The sequence below is a fragment of the Sus scrofa genome, chromosome 2 (genome assembly GCF_054392235.1).
Source record: "Sus scrofa isolate SSC_HxYL_T2T_F1_AM1 chromosome 2, Sscrofa_HxYL_maternal_Yorkshire_Landrace_v2.0, whole genome shotgun sequence".
NCBI classification, from domain to species: domain Eukaryota; kingdom Metazoa; phylum Chordata; class Mammalia; order Artiodactyla; family Suidae; genus Sus; species Sus scrofa.
The window spans coordinates 15,110,395-15,136,791 of NC_139384.1; the positions used below are offsets into that span (position 1 = coordinate 15,110,395).

At 35.7% G+C, this 26,397-nt stretch overlaps 2 protein-coding genes across 2 annotated transcripts; both read left to right on the forward strand.

Moving 5' to 3' along the window:
- Positions 1 to 6,497: 6,497 nt before the first annotated feature.
- On the forward strand, positions 6,498 to 10,196 carry LOC146405178 (olfactory receptor 5W2-like). The gene has a single exon (XM_085010066.1). The coding sequence runs from the start codon at positions 6,671 to 6,673 to the stop codon at positions 7,655 to 7,657; it is 987 nt and encodes a 328-aa protein (XP_084866192.1). The 5' UTR covers positions 6,498 to 6,670; the 3' UTR covers positions 7,658 to 10,196.
- Positions 10,197 to 15,916: 5,720 nt separating this feature from the next.
- Positions 15,917 to 21,697, forward strand: LOC146405179 (olfactory receptor 5W2-like). The gene is made up of 2 exons (XM_085015178.1): positions 15,917 to 16,812; positions 21,676 to 21,697. Exons 1-2 carry the CDS (start codon positions 15,917 to 15,919, stop codon positions 21,695 to 21,697), a joined length of 918 nt encoding a protein of 305 aa, XP_084871304.1.
- The last annotated feature ends 4,700 nt before the right edge of the window (positions 21,698 to 26,397 follow it).

The following is a 26,397-nucleotide window of genomic DNA, read 5'->3' on the forward strand; positions in this document are numbered from 1 at the left end:
GCTATTTAAACATTTCCTGATTTGAAAATATTTCAGCATGAAAGTAAATCATAAGAAGTCCCTCTTGTGGGTGGTATTTATAAAATGCTATAATATGTTGGGAATAGATCTCACAATGGATAAAAGCCTACAAAGAATTCTTGTTTTAGATAAAAGTCTTAAAAGTCTATCTCTAGTATATTTCATCGATTCACCCAAAATCTTTAGGAATTAGTGTTTATGAGCTACAATCTGGCAGAAAAAAACATTGTCTGAAATACAATTAAAGTCCAAACAAAACAGTTTCATAGATTGCCATGAATTTAAAGGTTATATACATGTCATTAAATTAAATAAATTCCATCCATATGACAAATTTATTACAGCACCTCAAGACTGATTTTATCCCAAATGGCCCATTTTTTTTTTTTTTTGTCTTTTTGTCTTTTTGTTGTTGTTGTTGCTATTTCTTGGGCCGCTCCTGCGGCATATGGAGGTTCCCAGGCTAGGGGTTGAATCGGAGCTGTAGCCACCAGCCTACGCCAGAGCCACAGCAACATGGGATCTGAGCCGCGTCTGCAACCTACACCACAGCTCACGGCAACGCCGGATCCTTAACCCACTGAGCAAGGGCAGGGACCGAACCCTCAACCTCATGGTTCCTAGTCGGATTCGTTAACCACTGCGCCACGATGGGAACTCCCCCAAATGGCCCATTTTATAAGATCTCATTTTGTGACATAAAATTAAAAAGATAAGCCCATTAAATGGAAGACCAAAAATGGTATTGACTGATTTAGTTAACTGTAGGCTATTTCTCCCAGACTCTGTGAGGTTAAATAACAAATTGTGAGACTATTTTTAAAGAAATTCAAAACTCAAATAGAAGTTTAAGCAAGAATGTGTAATTACGCTTCTATCTTGGGATTTCACAAAATAAGAAATCTCTGCTAGAGATTTTGATGTATTCTAGCCTGTCTACTTCAATCCTCATCACTGCAATTCCCTTCCTGGTACCTCTATATCACATCCTTCTCATACATCCACCAATGACTGATGGAAAATATCATTGTCCAAATGCAATGTTATCATTGACAATGGGTAGAAGGCTAATACTCCAGTCAAGTTATTGTATCTTGACCTCTTCATCTTTGCCACTGAAATACATAAGTACGAATGTGGCATAACAACAGTAGATAAGGTATATATCAAAGACAGAGAACAGAGAGATACATATGTCATAGGCTGTATAACTACATTTGTAAAAAATAGAGCAGTAATAATATTCAATAACCCAATAAGTATGAAGTTCTGCGTCTAGGACAGAGGCTGCAGCTTTTAATCTCCCTGAACATTTCTTTCTCTAGAACCACGTGAAGAACCAGATAGCATTGCCACGCTAAATTTAATATGTCACGATTCCTTTTGATCCCTCAGATTGTCCTGTGTAAAATAGGGACTTACACGAGATTACCTCTAGGGTATTTTCTAGCTGAAACAACCTGTCTCTATAAAATATGACTCTACTGCTATGTAAATCCTTCCAATATTGGAAAGTACCAAAGTTGCAAAAATGTAAAAGAGTTACTCCATCTTCTAATGAAGAATGGTGCTATGATGCAAATCAAAACTACAACGGGATATTACTTCACACCAGTTATAATGTCCATCACCAAAAGTCTATAAAGGATAAATGCTGGAGAGGCCGTGGAGGAGAGCAAACCCTCCTACCCTGCTGGTGGGAATGAAGGTTGGTGCAACCACTGTGGAGAACAATATGGAGGTTTCTTAAAAAACTAAATCTAGAACTACCATATGATCCATCAATCCCATTCCTGGACATCTGGCCAAAGAAAACTATAATTTGAAAAGATAGATGTACCCCAATGTTCACTGCAGTGCCTTTTCCAGTAGCCAAGACATGGAAGCAACTGAACTGTCCATCGACAGAGGTTTGTATAAAGAAGATGTGGTTCATACATACAATGGAATATTACTTGGCCGTAAAAAGACTGACATAATACCATTTGCAACAACATGATGGACCTAGAGATTATCATATTTAGTGAAGAAAGTCAGAGAAAAACAAACACCATATGAGATGACTAATATGTGGAGTGTAGTAAAAAAAGATACAAAATAACTTATTCACAAGATAGAAACAGACTCAAAGATTGCAAAACCAAACTTACAGTCACCCAAGGGAAATACTGAGGGAGGGATTGGATGGAGAGGTTGGGATTAGGGTATACACAATATGAGATATACAAATGATTGATAACAAGCATCTACTGTATGGGTCGGAGAAATCGATTCAATACTTTGGGATGGCCTGTGTGTGGAAAGACTCTGAAAGGGAATGGATATAGATGTATGTATGTGGCTGATTCACTTTACTGTACACCTGGAACTAACGCTTCATTATGGATCACCTATACTCCAATAAAATTTATTAAAAGAAATGAATTATACTATGTGTCTTGGCTATTTTAACTGGCAATAGTGTTGACATGAAACCACCTAAGTCATATGAGTTTCAGAAAGCCAAATACTTTTAAAATGACCATTTTATGTGGCCTGATATTCAAAGGAGAATCTCAGGAGTACCCTTCGTGGCTCAGTGGAAACAAATCCAACTAGTATCCATGAGGATGCGTGTTTGATCCCTGGCCCCGCTCGGTGGGTTAAAGATCTAGCATTGCTGTGAGCTGTGGTGTAAGTCACAGATGCATCTCGGATCCTGAGTTGCTGTGGCAGTGGCATAGGCCGGCAGCTCTAGCTCCAGTTTGACCCCTGGCCTGGGAAATTCCATATGCCATTGGTGCAGCCCTAAGAAGCAAAAAGCAAAAAAAAAAAAAAAAAAAAAAAAAAAAAAGAATCTCATAGGGTCCTCTTAGAAATGAATATCAAACTGAGCTCTCCAGTAAGTAAAACTTAAATAAAAAATTACCAGTCAATAAAAGTAGTATTATGACTCATCTAAAGCATGGCAATAAGTAAATGTTTGGTTATTAACTGTTGGTGAGGATATGAAACAACCATGGTTTTTGCCCATTAATGTTAGAATGAAAATCGGCCCCACACTTTATAAATCTGTTAGCTGTCTCTAATATAGTTGGACATAGAAATGTCCTGTGACTCAAAAATGCCATTCTCTGAATTATATCCAAGATAAATGAATAAATATAACCACAAAAGACATTCAAGAAATATTCTCCTTTGCATTATTTCCAGCAATATAGAATTGTAAACAACTCAAAAATTTTTAACACTTTAGGTCAAGACTTGACAAACTTTTCCTCAAAGTGTCAAATAGTATATATTTTAGGATTTGGGGTTCATTAACTCTTACCACAACTACTCAGGGTTTCCCTGTGCCACAAAAGCAACCATGAATACTATATAAATAAATGGTGTGTCCAGCACCAATAAGACTTTATAGGTCAGGTATATTGACCCCTACTCTAGATGAGATAAATAACTTTATGGTAAGTTTGTACCTAGGAAAAATACAGAACAATGAGGATGAACTAACTTCCATGACATAGAGAAGTATAGAAAGATTTCATAAAAATAATATTGAGTGGAAGAAGTCAGAAGTAAAAGTTTAAAATGCTGTATGATTTTTCTACTATATACCTCAAAGAATATCCAAACAAAGTGTCATATTGGACATCACTTCTGGACAGGTGTGGGGTTAATTTCTGAGATGCTAGTAATGATTTTCCTTTAGACTTATTCTGGGAGCAGGACTCTTTCATTCCAGAATATTTATTTGCAATATACTTTTACAGATGAAAGTTTTCTGTATGTGAATTATACTCTAAAAAGGGATTCTAAAAATAAATATGTTCATTGTCAAATTGCATGCAAATTTTAATTTTTACTTTTTTAATCCAACAGCTTCTTGTACAAAATGAGTATTGATTATACATTTGTGAAAATGATGTGATGCATAATTTCATAGAGTATAAGGAATTCCATTGCTATATGTTGGAGAGGATTAGGAGAAGACATGAAAAGGAAGATTCTGGATTTTCTTAATTTTGCACAGAACTAAGGTAATAGCAAGCAACTTATTTTAAGAAAAAATAAGAACATGCTGATTTAGAAAAATCATCCCCATGCACAATTTTTATATAAATCAACTTTGCACATATGAGTTGTATGAGTAGAAAAACTCCCAAATAGAATATTTCTATTTTTTACATCATTCTCTACTTTAATAGACAGAAAGACTTAACAATGAATATTTAGAAAGCACTACCTTTCAAAGCTTTTTGCCATGCAGTTTAGAAAATACAAAATAACCTCAGATCTGATTCTTGAGGCTTAAATGCTGTAGAGTATTCTGAAATGAATATATATAATTCAGAGAAGAGTGATTTATTGAGAGAATGAGGAGTCACAAAGACAATTAATTGTCCTCAAATACGTGGTTGGTGGATGGGAGTGAGACAATGTGTGATGATAAAAGCAGACTTGAAAGATAGAATTGACAGGAAACTTATAACACCATTTAATATAATAAAGGATAAAAACAAATTTCCTCTAATGAAAGAACAGGTCAACAAAGTGTTTTATATCCATAAAATTAAATATGATTCTGCCCTGTAATGAAACAAAATTCTAACACATTCTACAACTTGGGTGAACTTTGAAAAGCTTTTACTGAAGAAGCCTGACCATAAAAAGTCTTCTACTGGATGATTCTGTTTACAGGAGATGATTGAAGAGGAAACCACATGGAATCAGAAAGTAGAATAGTGGTTGCCAGGGTTGGGGGATGGGAGAAGGGGGGGTGACAGGAAATAGGTATGGATTTCTTATTGCAGTGATCAAAATATTCTCAAATTGGTGATGAAATATATTAAAACCAAATAACTCTATACATTAGGAGGTTGACTTTTATGGTATGTGCATTACATTTCAATAAAAATGATGATCCAAAGTGGTGTAATTTTCCTAAACGAGGTTGTGAAGGAGGATGTTTCCAAAACACAGTAAACAATCCAATGGAGTTAGAAAAGATTAAGCGGGGATCTGTTTGATTTTCATTAGATTTCCTCTCACTAGAGGAGGATATTGATGGAAGGTAACTGTGAAATAAACCATAAAAACTATTTGCAATTTTCTTCCTACCGTAGATCAACTCAGTGACAGTAGTGAAGGCTAAAAGATCAGCCTTTGCTGATTTGTTTTTTAATTCAGAGGGGAATATACAAAAGGGGAAGTATAATTAACGAAGTGTTTGCATAACAACAAAGCCTAAGGGCAGTAGTACCTTCAGAGATTTGAGTCCCAGTGTGCCTGGTAAATAAAATGCCAACTGCCTATTGTTCAGGTACTCAAGCCCTCCTTATGCCAGGTAAGTTTCAAGGTCCTAATTTAAGTGATTGTAAAAGCTTACCTTTCTGGAGAAAAAAAAAAAAAAAAAAGAGTGAGAAAGGGAGATTTGTGAATAGAGCATTTTATGCCTGCTTACTCATTAAAATTTGTATTTAATGGCTAGAAATATTTTCTTCTCGGAACAGGAAGAATCTATCAGAAGGTTCAATATCCACAATATAATTTTTCCATTCATTTTAATATGCTCTTCATTCACAGGACTTTTCTGTATTTATTATTGGGCAAATGTATATATGAAGTTAAGGTATGTTTTGTTTTGTTTTATTAAAAAATATTGTAGCTACAACATTAAGATAAAAACATGTAAAATTCATCTTCCTGTGAACCATTTGCATATTTAATTAGGTCTAAGTAAAAATTCATTGCTTACATTGTTTTCTCTTATACATTAAAAATATGACACGTGCAAATACATGACACAGGTGTAAATAGACACAAACACAGTGGAAATAAGTCTAGGCATCTTACAAGCATTTGTTGCTGCTCACTTCATTTCCATTTTATAATATGAAGGACTGCTTAAAATTTTAAAATGATGCAACGTAGGTGGTGAATTCTGTTGTTTCAATTTCTCTTAACTCTTTTCTTCCATTAGTCAAGAGATTCATCTTTGGAAAATAAACACACCATAAAGAGGGAATATTCTTGTGGAAAATTAATAATAAACTTTAAGAAAACATGTCAATAATACAATAATACCTATTCCATGTCTCACCAAATGCTAAATACGACATAAACTAAAACAAGCAAAATTTTATTTTATTTTATTTTATTTTATTTTATTTTATTTATTTTATTTTATTCATCACTGGGCAGTGATACACTCACTGTCTCTGGAATTAGACAAAGACTCTTAAACCAATCATGTTTTTGAGAATCAAAAATTTTAAACATTTTTTGTATCCATGTGAGTATTTTCAGGCAGAGAAAATGTTTAGTCCTATAACCTAACAGCCTAGTGTCTCTATCACTGGTGTCTCCTCCATATAATTTTGAAAAGGAGAAGAGAGGTAAATTCATCCAAATTTCCTCCCCGAGGTAAGGCAAGTAAAGCCAGAGAAGAGTTATAGAAAATAACATATCTCATGAGTGACATGATTAGATTAGGTCAAATTTCTCAACTTTATTTCTCAGATAATTTTTGCTATTGGGGAAGAGACTGCAATGCCTCTTTAAACAGTGGATACATGACTGATAATTTTCTGAGTATAAAGACACTTATAGAAAGAAATCATATCCTGTCTTATGATATTTTGCAGATGTACAGAAATGTTACATTTGCATGTGTCATTGTCTTGATCATTTTCCTCAGAAGTTTAGACAAGAACAGAGAAGAATGGAGGCAGGGAATTGCTCCTCCTTGACGGAATTCATCTTCTTGGGAATTTCTAATAACACGGAGAATAAAGGGACCCTATTTGCCATGTGTCTACTTGTTTACCTGATTAATCTTCTGGCAAACCTTGGAATGATCACGTTAATTCGAATGGACCCCCGGCTGCACACGCCCATGTACTTCTTCCTCAGCCACCTCTCCTTCTGTGACCTCTGCTATTCCACAGCAATTGGGCCCAAGATGCTGGTGGACCTACTGGCCAAGAACAAGGCCATCCCCTTCTATGGCTGTGCTCTGCAATTCTTGGTCTTCTGCACCTTTGCAGATGCTGAGTGTCTACTGCTGGCAGTGATGGCCTATGATCGGTACAAGGCCATCAGCCACCCCTTGCTCTACACGGTCAGCATGTCCAGCAGGCTGTGCTCCCTGCTCGTGGCTGGGGTTTACGTGGTGGGAGTGGCAGACGCTTTGATACACACGACACTAGCATTCCGCTTATGCTTCTGTGGGTCTAATGAGATTAACCATTTCTTCTGTGATTTACCTCCACTTTTTCTCCTTTCCTGCTCTGATATACAGGTTAATGAGTTGGCATTGTTCACTGTTTTTGGCTTCATTGAACTGAGTACCATTTTAGGAGTCCTTGTCTCTTATGGTTATATAGCTCTGTCTGTGCTGAAGATCCACTCAGCTGAGGGGAAGTTCAAAGCTTTCTCCACCTGCGCTTCCCACCTCACTGCCGTGGCAATTTTCCAAGGAACTATGCTCTTCATGTATTTCAGGCCAAGCTCTTCGTACTCTCTAGATCAGGACAAGATGAGCTCATTGTTTTACACCCTCGTGATTCCCATGTTAAACCCTCTGATTTACAGCTTAAGGAACAAGGATGTGAAAGAGGCCCTGGAAAAGCTGAAGCTTAAAAGGTGGTTTTAAATATTTATACTACACACACACACACACATTGTATTTATTGTATTTGTAAAATTAATTTTCATGATTCCAGAAAAGCGATCATGTCTCAAATACTTTATTGATAAAACGGGTATTTATTTTAAAGCCCAATTTTAATTTATGTCTCAATACCCCAAATATATCATACTTCATTATGTGTCTAGAATTTATATATATTACTTCCTCTTTGTAGAGGCGACTTTTCTTATGTTGCCATTTTTTGGTTCATTATTTCACTCAAACCATAATTTGATATATTGAAATTTATGCATGTTTACTAAGTGAACTTGGAACATTTAATTGCTTTGTATTAAGCTCTTAATACAAAATACATTAAGTAGTATCCATACCAATGAATCTTATGAGCTACTTGAAGTAACCGACATTAAGTACCAAATAATTCATTCTAATCTCAATATCGTCATGAAGTAAATACAATGGGTATTAAATCCAAGGAAAGTTTCCAAATTTAGTGTAAAAAGAGTCTTAACTGAATGCAGATTTTCATTCTCAAATATAAAAAAGATGCACGTTGGGGTAGGAAAATATAGCAGGCAGAGAGTATGACAATTAGAGAGGTCGGGAGGTGGACAAGCCTCCACTCCAGATGTAGACTTTCTAGAAGTAATGAAGTTTTGAGGAAGGAAAAAAAGTTAATTCTACCCTCCTATGTTCTGTTGGCTGATCTAAAATTAAATTTATATGAGATAGATTAACAAGAGGAAAAAACCCGCAAATTTCATCATGTACATGAGAAGAAACCTATGTAAAATCTCTATAACAGGAGAGATTCCAAAGACAGGTAAAAATGAGGTATATATGTTATCTTTAACAAAGGAGAAAGGGGCAGGGGTCTGAAAATTAAAAGCAGAGGAAGACAATATAAACAAATGTCTCCTTGGTTGCACAGAAACAGTGAGGCATAGAGAGAAATTTTAGTTCGCTTTGCTAAGTTCCTCCTCCCTGTCCATAGACCTAGTTCATATTATTCTATAGCCATCTACAGAATATTTCCCTTCCTGGAACAGATCCTCTAGCTAAATACTTTTAGGCAGTTAAAGGGGAGGTAAAAAAGAAAAAAACTTTCTGAATTGTCTGTTTCTTAAAAATATTCCACTCAAAATAACCCTCATGCCGAAGAGGCATATTTTGGGGTGACAAATTTTGCTCCCCTACGAAATCATGGTTCCCAAACATGGATGGACCTTTAGGGCATTATGCTAATTGAAATCTGTCAAACAGAGAAAGAAAACTACCGTATGTTTTCCTTTGTATGAGGACTCTAAAGGATGAGCGCAAAGAAACCAAGTAGAATGGTGGTTACCAGGGGCTGGAGGACTGGGGGTAAGGGGATGGTGATGCCGAGCAAGGGGTACAAATTTTCTGTTGTAACATGAGTAGCTTCTGTGGATCTAATCCACAATATGCTGACTATAGTTGAAACTTGCCAAGAAAGTAGATCTTAAATGTTCTCAACACAGCAGAAATAAAAAGGAAACTATGTGAGGTGATCAATCTGTTTATTAACCTTATAGTAGCAACCTTTTCACAAATTACAGATATACCAAAAAAATTCATTGTGCACCTTAAGGAAACTCGTTGTCAGTTGCATCTCAACAAAACTGGGAAAAAGAGAAGAAAAAATGTCCAAATGGTTAGGTTATAAAGAGCAATGGAAAGTGCTTTGGCAAATTATATCATTGTGTTTTAATTACAACAGTCAACTCCTTTATCAACTATCCAGGAAAATTTACTTCCCTTCCTGCTCCTTCTGGATCCTATTTAAATGTTCCTTTTTTGTAATTCCTAATAAATCAATGCCTTTAAGCATTGTTTTAATAATACATTGTTTACCAAATTACTGTCTCTATTATGAGATGGTGAGCATTCTTTGCACAGTGATTGGGGATTCCATTTCTGTTATTCAAAGCCCTGCATACGGTCTGGAACACAACATTAGAAAACAAACAATTGAATAACAAATTTAAAATACCAGATAACATTTTTGAATGTGTGTGTGTAACTCAATTATGTATGTATAAGTTGTGTGACAAATACAGAAATATATGTATGCACACATAATATGTTATATAATGTATATACATATTTTATGTCTTTTAAGAAGGTACATAAAATGTTTCTGGATACTAAGGTAATTGATCTTTAAAAACTTGCATAATAATTACACTAGAAGTAAAGAGCATTCATCTATTTTCTTAATATCTATATTTCTTCTGTCTCTGCTCTAGTTTCTGATGATTAAAGCACTGAATCAGTTTCTTGAGATACATAGATATGTCCATATAGTTGAAGGATCAAATAAGACTCAGGACATTTTTAATTATCCATTACAATTTTAGACATTACAATTTAAAATCCACCAAATGTCTTAGATTTTTCTAGCCGCCATTTTTAAATGCCCTTGAGTGAAAATCTTTCAGAAAGGAAGTACAGCCCAAGAAACTCTTCTGCTTTTCAAGGGAGCATTTGTAGGATCACAAGGTATCATACCAGAAAAAAAAAAAAACCATAAATAATACATATTTTTATAATAGGATTTAAGGGTTTCCAATATACCATATACTCTTAATTAACCAATACTCTTTTGAAACTGTCACTTATGACATGGGAGAAAATTGTTTGGAAAATACAAATTCAATAAAAGTAGAGTATCAGTGGATTACTGTTTAAAATTAGAGAATGTTGATATGTAATCTGATTAACCCACTTCCCTCCCTTATGATAGCTATTGTTATAATCAACTAAATAGTGATTTTATCTGCATATTGACTCTTTTATATGATCTAGTGCATATTCATTACAGAATAAGAATTTTAAAGTCTATAAATGAATTTCTAAAAATAGCCTTGATTCAATTAACTGTAGGCTTCCTCTCCCTGAATTTGAAGCCAGAGGGATGGTAAAAATTTCAGAAGGTGAAATACTTATAAGTGGAACACGTTTTAGTGGTCTGTTATTCAAATTCAGAATTTTGCCGTCACTTTGAAGGGGATAGCCACATTCATTAATGTTCAGGGAAATAAATATGAATATCTAAATGTAGGATTATGACAACTGCAATTGAAATATTAAGTATTGGTGAGGATGTGAATCATTTGTATACATTGAGAACAGAAATGAGAATTGCACCGTACTTTGTAAAACCTTATGCTTATGTCTGCTAGAACTGTACGTATAACTATTCTATGACCTAAACACAGCAAAGCAAAGCAAAATGAGTGAACATATTCACTCAATAACATGCATGGAAATATTCATCATGGAATTATTTTCAGTAGTATAAAACCGAAAGCAGCTTAAATCTCATCAAAGAATTGTACTAGAGTTGACAATTTTTTTAAGTGTTAGCTTTTTGTATATTTTATAGTTTTTAAGCCTTAAACTTGTTATCATAACCACTTATGATTGCCCATGTCTTATCCTAGAGCATAAATACATAAATGGTATGCCTCAACTCCAATGAAACTTTAGGTACCAGTTTCCTGAGAGCATATATTAAGAAATGGTGTTTCCCAAATCCAATAAAACTATACACACCATATTTTCCTGACACCTGCCCCAGATTAGATAAACTACTTCATGGTAAACCTGTATGTTGGAAAACTATACAGCAATGAAGATGAATTAGATACTTCCACATGCAACAACATGGAGAAATCTCACAAACATAATACTGAGTAAAATAAGCAAGACAAAAAAGGGAAAAAACTGTATGATTCTACTCCTAACCATCACAAAATTACAAACTACCCTATCATATTGGACATCAACTTGAGATGGGTCTATGAGATGATTTCTGAGATGTTAGTCATGTTCATTTTTTGTCCTAGTTCTAGTTGAAGGGACCCTTTTCATTTCTGAAACCTTATTTGCAGGGTACTTTCTCTTTTTCTTTTTTTGTAATTTTTTCTTTTTTTTGTCTTTATGGGGCCGCACCCACAGCATATGGAGGTTCCCAGGCTAGGGGTCGAATGGAGCTGTAGTTGCTGGCTCAAGCCACAGCCACAACAATGCCAGACCCGAGCTGCATCTGTGATCTACACCAGAGCTCATGGCAACACCAGATCCTTAACCTACTGAGTGAGGCCAGGCGTCAAACTTGCGTCCTCCCAGACGCCCATCAGATTTGTTTCTGCTGAGCCATGATGGGAACTCCTATGGGGTACTTTTTCAAATGAAAATGTTCTATACGTATATTACACTCTAAATAGATTTTTCAAAACCAAAATGTTTTCTCTATCAGATTGTAAGCAACCATAAGATTTTATTTTTCAGTCTAGTAGTTTCTTGTTCACAGTGTGTTCATAAAAACATCATATTATTAAAAGTTGCTTGTAGAACAACTGCATCTTTGTCCACACACAGGCCATTCTAACCTTTCCTCTGGAAGCAAAGGAATTCATGTACTTTGGAAACAATATTGTGAAATAAAACCTGTGTCATAATACTCAGTGTTTCATGCATAGACAACTATTTCATGAAAAACGTGATCTTGGAGTTCCCATCGTGGCTCAGTGGTTAACGAATCCGACTAGGAACCATGAGGTTGCAGGTTCGATTCCTGGCTTTGCTCAGTGGGTTAAGGATCTGGGGTAGCCGTGAGCTGTGGTGTAGGCTGCAGACATGGCTCAGATCTGCAGCAGCTCCGATTAGACCCCTAGCCTGGGAACCTCCATATGCCATGGGTGTAGCCCTAAAAAGCAAGAAAAAAAAATGTTATTTTTTATAATAAAGGCATGAACTCAAAATAAAGGTTTTCTAGTGTTACTATGTTTAATGCATGCTACCAATTGTAAAAGTAATCACTTTTTTTTTTTCCCACTGTACAGCAAGGGGGTCAGGTTATCCTTACATGTATACACTACAATTACAGTTTTTCCCCCACCCTTTCTCTCATGTTTAATCACTATTACATTATAGTCATAAGTGATATTTGATGTTAATTCAAGAGAATGTATATATATGTGTGTGTGTCTTTCCTGAAGAGTATATGTGTGTGTGCTATAGGAATGACTATAAACATTACCCCCGCCAATTATTAAGCAGAATTAAAGGAATACTAAAGGAATATGACAGCTACATACGTAAACTACATACCAAGACCTACCACCCTGTCTCCTCCACCTCATTTCAATATGTGCGTCCATGCACATAGAAAAACACACTCAAATGAATGTAAATACGATACACACACATATACACATACATTCATATTGTTTCTGTAAAGCAAAGGACATGGCTTGCTGACACTTTTCTTCCAATGGCAAATGATAAAATTGCCAAACTATATACAAATCAGTGTTATAGGAGTAATTTTTTATGCAGTTCTTCTTCAAGCCGTTAGTTTACTACTTGACTGTAATGAATCTAAACTGTTCTTATTGGAGTTCTCTTGTTGTGCAGCAGGTTAAGGATCCAGCATTGTCATTGCTGGGGCACAGGTTTGATCCCTGGCCTGAGAACTTCCACATGCCATGGGCAAAGTCAAAAAAAAGACGTTTAAGGGAACATGTCATTAATACATCATCAATTCTTATTTATATAAAAATTTTGGGGAGTTCCCGTCCTGGCGCAGTGGTTAACGAATCCGACTAGGAACCATGAGGTTGCGGGTTCGGTCCCTGCCCTTGCTCAGTGGGTTAACGATCTGGCGCTGCCCTGAGCTGTGGTGTAGGTTGCAGACACGGCTCGGATCCCGCGTTGCTGTGGCTCTGGCGTAGGCCAGTGGCTACAGCTCCAATTGGACCCCTAGCCTGGGAAACTCCATATGCCGCGGGAGCGGCCCAAAGAAATAGCAAAAATAAATAAATAAATAAAATAAAAATTTTGGTTTTGACCCACTAAATACAGAGGAAATTATAAGATGAATCAGTCTTTAATACTTGTGAGTCAATCACTGTTCCAAAAGTGAAGAAATAGCACAGGTATAAAACAAGAACGTTTTTCCCATTTTTCATATCTAAAGATTGTTAATGGAATTCAGGTATTTCCTCAAACCACACCTGTATTCACTATGAATTAATTTAAGAATTGAATTCATATACAGATTTTTTAAAATCTGTTGCCCTTTTATGCATTGCTTTTGACTTTTCTTCATAGACTTTTTAGTACTGGAAATATTCGTAAATGATGTGGGGAAGGTGAACATTTCAAAAAGGAAGAAATCAAATGAATAAAATGGAATAAAGGGAAGAAAATGTAAATTACTAAGTAGGGAGTCTTTTCGTATTTCATTGGATTTTTGCTTTGACTAGATATAGATTCAACACAACTGTGCAGCTTAAAAATAATTTGTGGTTTTCTTCTTGTCAGATCAAAGTGTTGACAAGAGGGAAGAAATAAAGCTCAGTTTTGCTAAAGTCGTTGCTATATTCACAGGGGGAAATAGAGAATAGAAAATATAATTAAATCACATATTAGCATATATTGAACCAGATGGTGGAAGCTTCAGAGATTTAAGTCCCAAATGCTACCTAGTAAAATAAAATGCCGCTTGTTTACTTTTTTGCCATTAGTACCAAGTGGAGAAAGATCTGCTCATCTCAGGTAGGTTCCTGATTATCCAGATTTAAGAACATAAGAGAAAACATTTACATTAAAAATGAGAGGCTCATAAATTAATCATTTTGCCCTTGCCTTTTCAGTTTAATAAACTCATCAATTTAGTTGTCAAAAAATAATATTTTCGTTGCAGAACGGGAAGAATCTGTCTCAATTTATTAGTATCCATAAAATGATTGCTTTAATTATTTTTTAGTCTAGGTACACAGGAAAGCCTTTACTCTTTTATCGTTGGAACAATATACATGAGCTTAAGATTTTTAAAAATATTTTATTAAAAAAAATTTAGTTACCACATTATAAAGAGCAATATTTGCAAATTTAACTCCATGTAAACCACATGCCATATATATTCAAGTTAAAAAAATTACTGACATTCTTTTTTTTCTTTTTTAATTAAAGTATAGTTGATTTATATTATGTTAATGTCTGCTGTACAGCAAAGTGACTCAGTCATACATATATACACACATTCTTTTCTTGTATTATCTTCCATCACGTTCTATCCCAAGAGACTGGATATAGTTCCCTGTGCTATACAGCAGGACCTCATTGCTTATTCGTTCTAAATGCAGTACTTTGTATCTACTAGCCCCAAACTCCCAGCCCATCACACTCCTCTCCTCCCCCTTGGCAAGCACAAGTCTGTTCTCTATGTCTGTGGGTCTGTTTCTATTTTGTAGGAGGTTCATTTGTGCCACATTTTAGACCCCTCATATGTAATATCTATCTCTGACATTCGTATTCTTCTCTTAACAGAAATATACATACATGCGAAAACAGCAGACACAAATACACACACACATCTGTATATGACGCACTTATTTTCCTTCATACTATTTTCACCTTTTTACAATATGAAAATCTTTGAAATTAAAGATATGCAAATGTGTGTGTTAAATTCTGCTGTATGCACTTTTTTTAAAATCACTTTTCTTTGATGGATCCAGAAATTCATCCTTTGGCACCAGACCACTCCAGAGATGGAGCAAGTATAGTGGCAAAGCAATGATATATTTCTAGAGTAAAGTACAAAAATACTTCATGTCTCACCAAATTCTGGAGATAACTTAGAGCAGGACTAGTAACATAATCATCTTTATTATAATTAGTTACCCATATGCTCTGGTTCCTAGAACTAACAGAAAAACACTTTACACCAATGTTCATTTGAGCTGTGTTTTGAGAAACATAACAATGTTAACCATTTTTGGTGTCCATGTGAGTACTTTCAAACATAGAAAATGCCTAGTCCTGTACCTTACAGCCTGGTATTTCTAACACCGGTGTCTTGTTCATGGTATTTTGAAAGTAGAATGAGACATGCATTCATTCAACTATACTTCTAGAGATAAGAAATCTCCTAGAAAAATGAAAAGTTCATAGAAAATTATATACACTATGATGGCATGCAGGTTTAGATAAAAGCTTTTTTTCAATGCCTATCATAGTTTTTGTTTGTTAGTTTTTACTAAGTAGATTATAATGCTTCTTCTCTGAAAGAGAGGGTACATGCTGGATAATTTTCTGAGTATAAAAAGACAATTACAGAAAGAAACTGTGTTCTGTTTTACAGATATTTTGTAGATGTCCAGATATTTGTCTATCCTTTTCTTGATCATTTTATCCAAAATTTAGGATAAAAAAAAATAAAAAATAATGGAAGAAGAAAATTGCTCCTCAGTGACTGAATTCATTTTCTTGGGAATCACTAGTACTCCGGGGATGAAAGTCACCCTGTTTACCACGTTTCTACTTATTTATCTCATTAACCTTCTGGCAAATCTCGGAATGATCGTTTTAATAAGAATGGATCCCCAGCTGCACACGCCCATGTATTTTTTCCTCAGTCACCTCTCTTTCTGTGACCTCTGCTATTCTACAGCAATTGGACCCAAGATGCTTTTCGACGTTTTGGCCGAAAACAAGTCAATCCCCTTCTTTGGCTGTGCTCTGCAATTCCTGATCTCCTGCACCTTTGCAGATTCTGAGTGTCTACTGCTGGCAGTGATGGCCTATGATCGGTACAAGGCCATCAGCAACCCCTTGCTCTACACGGTCAGCATGTCCAACAGAGTGTGCTCCCTGCTCATGGCTGGGGTTTACGTGGTGGGAATGGCAGACGCTTTGATACACACAACATTAACATTCCGCTTATGCTTCTGTGGGTCTAATGAGATTAACCATTTCTTCTGTGATATTCCTCCTCTCCTATCGCTGTCTTGCTCAGATACACAGATCAATGAGTTAGCGATATTCACCATTTATGGCTTCATCGAACTGAGTTCCATTTCCGGAGTCCTTGTCTCTTATGGTTATATTATCCTATCAGTTTTGAGGATCCACTCTGCTGAGGGGAGGTTCAAAGCTTTCTCCACCTGCACCTCCCACCTCACTGTAGTTGCAATTTTCCAGGGGACTCTCCTCTTCATGTATTTCAGACCGAGTTCTTCCTACTCTCTTGATCAAGACAAAATAACCTCATTGTTTTACACCCTTGTGATTCCCATGTTAAATCCTCTGATTTACAGCCTACGGAACAAAGATGTGAAAAAAACTCTAGAAAAATTGAAAACTAAACTGAAAAATTAAAAAAAAGATGGCTTTAAAGATATTATGCATATGCATACACATATAATAATTATTGTTTTTATAAAATCGCATGGTATGGTATATGAGAAACATAATTTTCTCGAATTATTAAATAAATGAGTATCTATACTAGAGTCACACAATAAGAAAATGTTGCAGTTTACCAAATTTGTCATGCTTTACTATGGGCTTTGAATTTATCTATGAAACCCCCTCTTTGTGCATACCTTCCTGATTCCTCTAATTTTCTCATATTTTTATTTGGTTTTTTGTTCATCAAAACATTATTTCAAATAGATTCATAGAGTGTTCACTAAGGGCGTATTTTTTTCTTTTAAATACTTTCCATTTCATGAAGAATCCAGTAGCTTATATAAAAATAAATACTATAATCTAGAGGAATAAACAAATACGAATTATCTAAGGACACAAATAATTCTTAAGAAGGTTTAAAATTTTCATTAAGTACAAAAAGACATAGGGTTAAAAATCCACAAACAAATGTCAAAATCTAGTGTGCAGGAAAAAGGCTTTTTTGGATAAAGATATTTATTCTCAGTTCTAAAAATACTTAATTTGTGGAAGGAAAGAATTCCTAGGCAGTTTGTCCAACAGTTACAGATGTCTTGAGGTACACAGTTTTATCCTTTCTAGAATTAAAAAATCCAATATGGATAGATGACAAAGAGCAATTCAAGTGCCTGGTAAATTACATCATTTACAATAATTATTAACTATCAACTCTTCCCACTTCTCAGCTCTGATTAAATGTTTCTTTTCATAGTTTACATACATCTTCTTTAATCATTGTGTTTAATATCACCCTTTGATTAAATCATTGCCTATAATATGAGACTGTCAACCATTTTTGCTCAAATACTAAGTATCCCATCCTTCTTACCCAAAACATTTACACAGCGTCTGTGACACAAACTGGAAAGAAAAGAAACAGAGAAAGAGAGAGAGAAAGAGAGAGAGAAAGAGAGAAAGAGAGAAAGAGGGAAAAAGAAAGAAAGAAAGAAAGAAAGAAAGAAAGAAAGAAAGAAAGAAAGAAAGAAAGAAAGAAAGAAAGAAAGAAAGAAAGAAAGGAAGAAGAAAGAAAGAAAGAAAGAAAAAAGAGAAAGAAAGAAAGCCAAGAGAGGTTAATTTTTACTAAACATATATTCATATGAGGCAAAAGACATCACTGAGGCTCTTGCATGTATCTTAAAAATACTGTTTTTGTTTTTGTTTTTGTTTTTGTCTTTTTGCCTCTTCTAGGGCCGCTCCGGTGGCATATGTAGATTGCCAGGCTGGGGGTCTAATCAGAACTGTAGCCGCTGACCTACACCAGAGCCACAGCAATGCGGGATCCAAGCCAGGTCTGCGACCTACACCAGGGCTCACGGCAACCCCAGATCCTTAACCCACTGAGCAAGGCCAGGGATCAAACCCACAATCTCATAGTTCCTAGTCGGATTCGTTAACCACTGAGCCACGATGAGAACTCCACATCTCATATCTAAATGCATAAAGTGGTTGTGAATGCTAAAAGTAGCAGAAACTTATAAAGACTTACAGATACATTTTTTTTTGAAAAATAATTGAACCAAAAAGGTCTTTTCCGGGCCTTTAGAAGATATTTGAAAACTTGGAGTTCCCATCATTACTCAGCGGTTAGCAAACCCATCTAGCATTCATGAGGACACAGGTTCGGTCCCTGGCCTCGCTCAGTGGGTTAAGGTTCTGGCATTGCTGTGAGCTGTGGTGTAGGTCGTAGATGCAGCTCAGATCCTGTGTTGCTGTGGCTCTGGTGCAGACAGGCGGGTGCAGTTCAGATAGGACCCTTAGCCTCTGTATGCTGCAGGTGTGGCCCTAAAATGCGCAAAAAAAAAAAAAAAAAAAAAAGAGAGAGAGAGAGAAGAAATTGGAAAACTTCGCATATCTATGCTGTAGTTTGCTGGTGATTAAATCACTGAAAGTGGCTTGTTTAGTAAACAAAGACAAGGACATGCATTTGAAAATCAATATAAGAATCAAGGGTGCTTTTGAGTGTTTGCTACAATAAACAAAAGACATTCAATACCTAAGGCTATCTAGGTCCCCTTATAAAATGCCTTTGAATAAAAACATTGTAGGTTGCCAGTAAAACCAAGGAAGACAATGAGACTCCAGGGTACTACTCTTTCTGGGATTCTCAGACCTGGAAGGGGGATGTATAAAAGTAGAAAAAAGTGGAGGATGCTTTTTTAGTTGTATTATTTTGTTGATTAACACATTTGAAGTTTATTCTCTTTTGAAATTTTATTTATCATCTCGGTGCTATATTGAACAGCATCATGGCAGGAATGAGACATTTAGAATAAAGTTCAAGCAAAGATGGGTGTCAGTCTCAGTGATATAAAGATATCATCTAGTGCCACATTATTCTCTGGAGTAATATATGATATAATGTAATATAATATTATATAATGTAACATAAATATACTGGGAATTTTTGTGTGTAAAATTGTCTAGGGATAACAATATATAATAATAAAATTCTAAAGTTTCCATAGTTTAATGATGAAATGACTTTGCTTTTGGAAAATATTTTTGATGTGTAATGTGCATACAGAGAATACTTAAATCATAACTATATGAATATACATTTTCAAAAAAAATTACCCCTGTAGTCAGGACCCCAGATCAAGATGTAAACATTTCCCGAATCAACAAAGCCTTTCTATATGCTCCCTCCTAAACTGCTGGTCTCTTACCACCAAGAGTGTGTATTTCTTGATTTTTGTTATGGTAAATTAATTTTGTGTTTTTTTGAACCATACATAAGTGGATGCCTACAGTATGTATCATTTCACTCAACTGCATACTTGTGCAATCCATCTCTTGTCACGTGCAGTTGCAGCACACTCATTCTCAGGGTTGTGTAGTAATTCTTTGTGCAATTATGTCATTATTTATCCACTTTAATGTTAATAGACAGTATAGTATTTTTTTCCTCTTTTGTATTACCAGGAATGCTAGCTAGTAATGCTAATTCTTGCACATGTCATTTGTTAGAGAAACATATTCATCTTGTGTATAAGAGCAGAGTTTGAAAATGTATGTATACACATGTGTGTATAAAATTTAGATTTAGGGAATTCCCACTGTGGCTCAATGGTTAATGATCCCGACTAGTATCCATGAGGATGCGGGTTCAATACCTGGCCTCGCTCAGTGGATTAAGGATCTGGCATTGCCCTAAGCTGAGGTATAAGTGGCAGACATGGCATTGCTATGGCTATGGCATAGGCTGGACCTGGCATGGGTCTAATCAGGGGTCTAATCAGAGCTGTAGCCACGGCCTATGTCACAGCCATTACAACACAGGATCCTTAGCCTACTGAGCGAGGCCAGGGAGCGAACCCTCAACCTCATGGTTCCCAGTCGGATTCGTTAACCACTAAGCCATGACAGAAACTCCTGATTCTGAAAAATTTTTACATTGTTTGTCTCTTGACTACAGGTGTATTTTTTTGGAAAATGTATATCAATATAGTTATTATTAATTCTCGGCATGTGCATTACACATCAAAAATATTTCAAAAAAATCTGTTCATCATGAGATTATAAGAAACTTTAGAATTTTATGCTTATACATTGTTATCCTTAGAACATTTTTATACACAAAAAGTCTAGTCTATTTTTATATTTTAAATAATGTAATGTATTTATAGTGCAACATTTATAAATTAGTAAATAATTATCTCTTTTTATTAAAAGTCCAGAGATGAATTATATAAGCTATGAGCACACCTAATGTTTTTTTTTTCCAGCAACAAGGAGGCTTAATGAACCTGGTTTTCCTTGGTATGATTATCATGACTGAACTTACACATATTGGTCCATGCCTCAGGGCCACACAACTATTTTCTAAAGGCAGGTGTTTATAATAAACAGTTGTCTATAAAGTTTTACATATAGAGTCACAGTGGCACAGGGCAAGTCATGTAGATACAGCTTTTTTTTCTCACTTGCTTGTCTCTGATGTATTAAATTCCAGCTACCTGATTTTCCTCCATGACGTAAGAAAGTCAACTTCAATTAAATGTAAAACCCATTAGGAAGTTAATTATCCAATTTTTAATAATAATGTAGTCACTATAGTTCATTCCCTCATGGTGGAGAGAAGTTATGCTAAATGGTCTGCAGGGGCAGTGGTGTTTAGGAAGCTAAATTTAGGTCCTATCTCAACAGAGTGAACCCCAAGGAGATTTGTTACCCCAGGAGACAGAGAAGCACCTGATGGGAAAAGGAGTTTGACAAGGAATCATAATAAAGGAAGCAAGGACAAACTCCATCCTTCAAATACGTAATCAGAGAAGTTGATAATGGCGGTAAAGTTCTTAGGTAACACAAATGCATTAGCTGGTTCAATTTAATATGTGGCAAATTACTATAATTACTTAGTTTGGGCTTGGCCTCAAAATATCTCCTATAATATTAAATTAAGTATATTTGTATAGACATCATCACTCAAATAATTGCAATAAAGCAAAAATTAATATATTACTAAGGCGTCATTTAGCACATATCAAAGAATATCTTATTTTAATGATTTTAGCCTACATTTTGTTCTAACATTATAGGACCCTGAAAAAAATTTAGGCTTCTATCTAGTTCCCAAGGAAGGTTCAGAATAAACAGACCTCTTATAATATTTGTAAATATGCATTGGCTTATACTTATCACTTTGTAAATTACTTTGCACACACACGCAAATCTTGCATTTTCCTGCTTCATGGTAAAGAACTAAATTAATTACAATAACGCAGAACAACCAGGAGTAAAACATTATTTTCTGTTACATTCAGCAGTCGATTTTAAAGAATACATAGAAATGGGTGCTTGTTGGCATCCTGAAATGACTCATCTATTATAAATTATCACTCAGAACACAGCCAATAAGGAGAGAATTGCCAAGGCTGCCATGTTGCACAGCTTCAGGGGCAACATCTTATTTATTTTCCTTGCTCCCTGGAATTGTGCAGTACAGTATTTATTTGATACATTTATGCATTGGAATACAATTACTGCCATATCTTTAGCTACCATCTGCATCCCTCACATAATTATTGTTTATTTTTAGTGGTGAGAACTTTTAAGATCTAGTCTCTTAGCAACTTAAAAGTATATAATGCAGTATTGTAACATTAATCAAAATGCTGTGTGTTAGATCTCCAGAACTAGTTCATCCCACAAATTTGTAACCAACATCTCCTCAGTTCCTTCACCTCCAGCTCCTGATCATCACCATTCTCTACTATGTTTTTATGTGTACAAAGTAGCTATTTTGGGAACACACAGACCTTGGCTATTTTTTGGAAAGTGTTATCCCAAGACATTTTTAAAATAGAAGATTGTCCTTGTTCATATGAATTATACTAGTAGATACAATCTTCAAATGCTGTTTATTTCTAATTTTGCGGAATATCTACCAGCCTTATATCACCAGAGACAGAGAACATTCACCAGCTTCACAACAGGAAAATGTTTAATAACACACATTTACTGAGTCATTACTTATGAAAATCTCATGCTAAGGATTGCAGGAAAGTACAAAGTCACGTAGAGGCAGACCTCAGAAACATCAAGGGTTCAGTACCAGACCACTACAATATGGTGAATACTGCAATAAAGGGAGTTTTATCTTTTTTTTTTTGGTTCCCAATGCATATGAAAAAAATTTAGATTTACACTACACTGTAGTTTTTTAAGTATGCAATAGCATTGTGTTTAAAAAATGTACAAACCATAATTAAAAATTATTTTATAGGTGTTCCTATTGTGGGTCATTGGTAATGAACCCAACTCATATCCATGAGGACGTGGGTGTGATCCCTGGCCTAGCTCAGTGGGTTAAGGATCTGGCATTGCCGTGAGCTGTAGTGTAGGTCAAAGACACGGTTCAGGTCTTTTTGCTGCTGTGGCTGTGGAGTAGGCCAGCAGCTGCAGCTCTGATTAGACTTCTAGCCTGGGAACCTCCATATGTTTTGGGTATGGTCCTAAAAATCAAAAAAAAACAAAACAAACAAACAAACAAAAACCCACATTTTATAGCTTAAAAATTGCTAACCATCATCTGAGTCTTTAGCATTTCCTATTGCGGCTCAGCGGGTTAAAGACCTGACACAGTGTCCTGAGAATGCAAGTTCGACCCCCGGCCTCAGTGGCTAAATGATCCAGTGTTGCCACGAGATGTGGCATAGGTACAGATACAGCTCCAATCCCATATTGCCATGGCTGTGGCATAAGCTGGCAGCTGCAGCTCCAATTCAACCCCTAGTATGGGAAATTACACATCCTGCAATTGCAGCCCTGAAAAAAAAAAATGTGATACAGAGACATGAAGTGAGTAAATTCTATTGGAAAAAAACAGCACTGAGACTTGCTTGATGCAGGGTTAAAACAAACCTTCAATTTGTAAAAAAAAAAAAAAAAAAACTATCTGCAAGTCACAATAAAATGAGGTATGCCTGTATACAAATAAAGTATAGAATTCAATAAAGAGTGTACTATGTGTGATGGATGTTAGACAATTGAAAGAGAGCAGCATATGCTATCCCAAAATATAGCACTTTGGCATATTAATGACTTCCAATTAAAGTTATTTAAAAAGAAGCCAATGGAAAAAGGACATGCTGACCTTCATTTGTACTCCAGAAATCAGGAAATAAATCTTCCCCTCAGAGTTCCTGTTGTGGCTCAGGGGGTTAAGAACCCAACTAGTATTCACTAGGATGCAGGTTTGATCCCTGGCTTTGCTCTGTGAGTTAAAGATCTGGCATTGCCATGAACTATGGTATAGGTTGCAGACACACCTCGGATCCCGAGTTGCTGTGCCTGTGGTGTAGCCAGGCAGCTACAGCTCCCATTTGACCCTTATGCCTCAGGTGCAGCCCTAAAAATTAGATTAAAAAAAAAAATTTCTCCTCTCTGTGCCGGGAAGTTAAAAGATATTCACATCACCAGAAACAGAGAACTTAGGACCAAGAAGTCTATATAATTAAACATTGTTAGTTCTTTACTAATTACTACCCAGGGCCTAAACCCCTTTGTCCTGTCAATTCTTCACAAATGCATTGTTTTCTTGTCTAAAAGGAATAAAAATTATCTGCTTTAGTCACTTTTCATCTCATTCTTTTTTTTTTTTTTTTTTTTTTTTGTCTTTTGTTTTTTTTTTGTTGTTGTTGTTGTTGCTATTTCTTGGGCCGCTCCCGCGGCATATAGAGGTTCCCAGGCTAGGGGTCGAATCGGAGCTGTAGCCACCAGCCTACGCCAGAGCCACAGCAACGCGGGATCCGAGCCGTGTCTGCAACCTACACCACAGCTCACGGCAACGCCGGATCGTTAACCCACTGAGCAAGGGCAGGGATCGAACCCACAACCTCATGGTTCCTAGTCGGATTCGTTAACCACTGCGCCACGACGGGAACTCCCATCTCATTCTTTTAATGGGATCTCCACACATAGAAAAGTAATTTTTTTCTTGTTACTCTGTTTTATGGCAATTTAATTATTCAGCTAGTCGAAGAACTTAGAAGGGAAGAAGGGAAAAGTTTTCTGCAGCTACACAATCAAAAAATCATTGAAATAGGGTGATTGTTATGTACTTGGGGAACAGGGTTCATACAAAGACTAATGAAAGAAAGCAGTAAGTAAGATTGTCATAACTCTAAATGGGAAGTGAGGGAGATATTTCAGAAATGGAAGAAACTGGATCAAAAATGAAGATGAGATGGAAATCACTAGTAGAGAACCTATGTCAATTTCATTAGCCATCTGTTTTCACTGGAGGAGAATGTAGGTGTATGGTGGCCATTTTGCATATAATTAAATTCTGGTTAATTTACGACATTGATCAAATTGGTGAAAAGAATGAAGAATTATAAACTCAGCCTTTTCCGAAGTTAATGCACCATTCACAAGGGGAACTAGAGGAACAGAAATGTAATGAATTATGTTCTCATAACACAGAAGTATCCAATCTGAGGCTTTAGAGATATTTCCCGACAATCACTAGATAGAAATAAAATGCAATCTTCCTGTTGTGAATGTACCAGAGAGAAAAGACAGAAAGACTTGCTCATTCCAGGTAGGTTTTTAAATAGCTAATTTTAAAGAATATGGGATGGGAAAAGTGAGGAATCAACCCTGAGGATTTGTAGCCTAACCACTTTATACCAGCTTACTCAGTTAAATAAACACTGTAACCTAATAACTAAATAAGAATATTATCTTGTTAGACCTATGTGAGTTTGACAAACCTCATTTGTAATTTGTAGAAGGATATTAAATATTTTAACTATTTATGCTTTAATCAAAGTGGATAAATGAACCACTACTGTTTATCACTGTGCGAGTGATATCATTGTACATGCAATTTTGCTCTTGTCTTTTTCAAATAATAGTATAGGTAAATCCAAGTCCATGCCACAATGTTTATGGTATCCAAGTACCATAATGCCTAAGTCTAGAAAAAATAAAAATCAGACTACCACCCACATCCCAATTTTCATATCTCACTATACCCACAGACACACATAATGAATGTGTACAAATGTAAGAAGCAAAGATGTATACTTCTCAGAAACATTTATTGCTCCTCTTCCCATTACTATTTTAATGAAAATGTCAACTTAATACAAACAAGTAAACAACACAAAAAAAGTAAACAAAAATCTCTGCCAACCCTATTTTTTCTCTCTGTTCAAGGTAAACATTAGAAAAAATATGAAACTACCTGAAGTATCATAATACATCAACTGGTGCATGCTTTTCACACTTTTTTTAAACAGAAATTTTACATTTACATGTCTTCAAAAATTAACTGCAGTAAGACTAAAGATGTATAGCTAATGTACATGATTATTGTACATTTAGGGGAACATTTACAAACTGTATGCATTTAAAGAACACAGGATGGGAGTTCTCATTGTGGCTCAGTGGGTTAAGAATCTCACACTGCCTTCGTGAGGATGCAGGTTCAGTCCCTGGCCTCACAGAGATCAGATGTTGCTGTGTCTATGGCGTAGGCCTGCAGCTGCAACTCTGATTTGACCACTAGCCTGGGAACTTCCATATGCTGCAGGTACAGCCCTAAAAAATCAGAACAAATAAACAAACCAGAAACAAAACAAAACAAAAAAACACATAGCAACCTATGCTTGTTAGTGTTTGACAGTATTTCATACACAGATAAAATTTTGCCCACCAAATGGACTATACAGAGATTATTCCCCAAGTTGCTACATTGCACAACTTCAAGGGACAGCTATTTCTTTATTTTCTATTTGATTCCTTAAACTTTCCAATGCAAGCCCTCTCCACATCAATTTCTCTTCATGCCAACGTTAATTACGTTTAAGTATCCAGATGATATAAATAAATCAGATCATCCCCTAATGTGACAAGCCTTCCTAATTGCTTTCCTCTGCACTGTTCAGATTTTACCTTGACTTAGAAGTGGGGCTTGAATGGTCTCCCGGTCCTTTCAGAAATCGAGGCTTCTTTGGGTCATTGATTGT

Coding starts and splice junctions, on each gene's coding strand:
- LOC146405178 (XM_085010066.1), top strand. CDS start 6,671: ATGTGTCATTGTCTTGATCATTTTCCTCAGAAGTTTAGACAAGAACAG.
- LOC146405179 (XM_085015178.1), top strand. CDS start 15,917: ATGGAAGAAGAAAATTGCTCCTCAGTGACTGAATTCATTTTCTTGGGA. Junction 16,813..21,675: donor CGGAACAAAGATGTGAAAAA/AACTCTAGAAAA, acceptor ATTATTTTCTGT/TACATTCAGCAGTCGATTTT.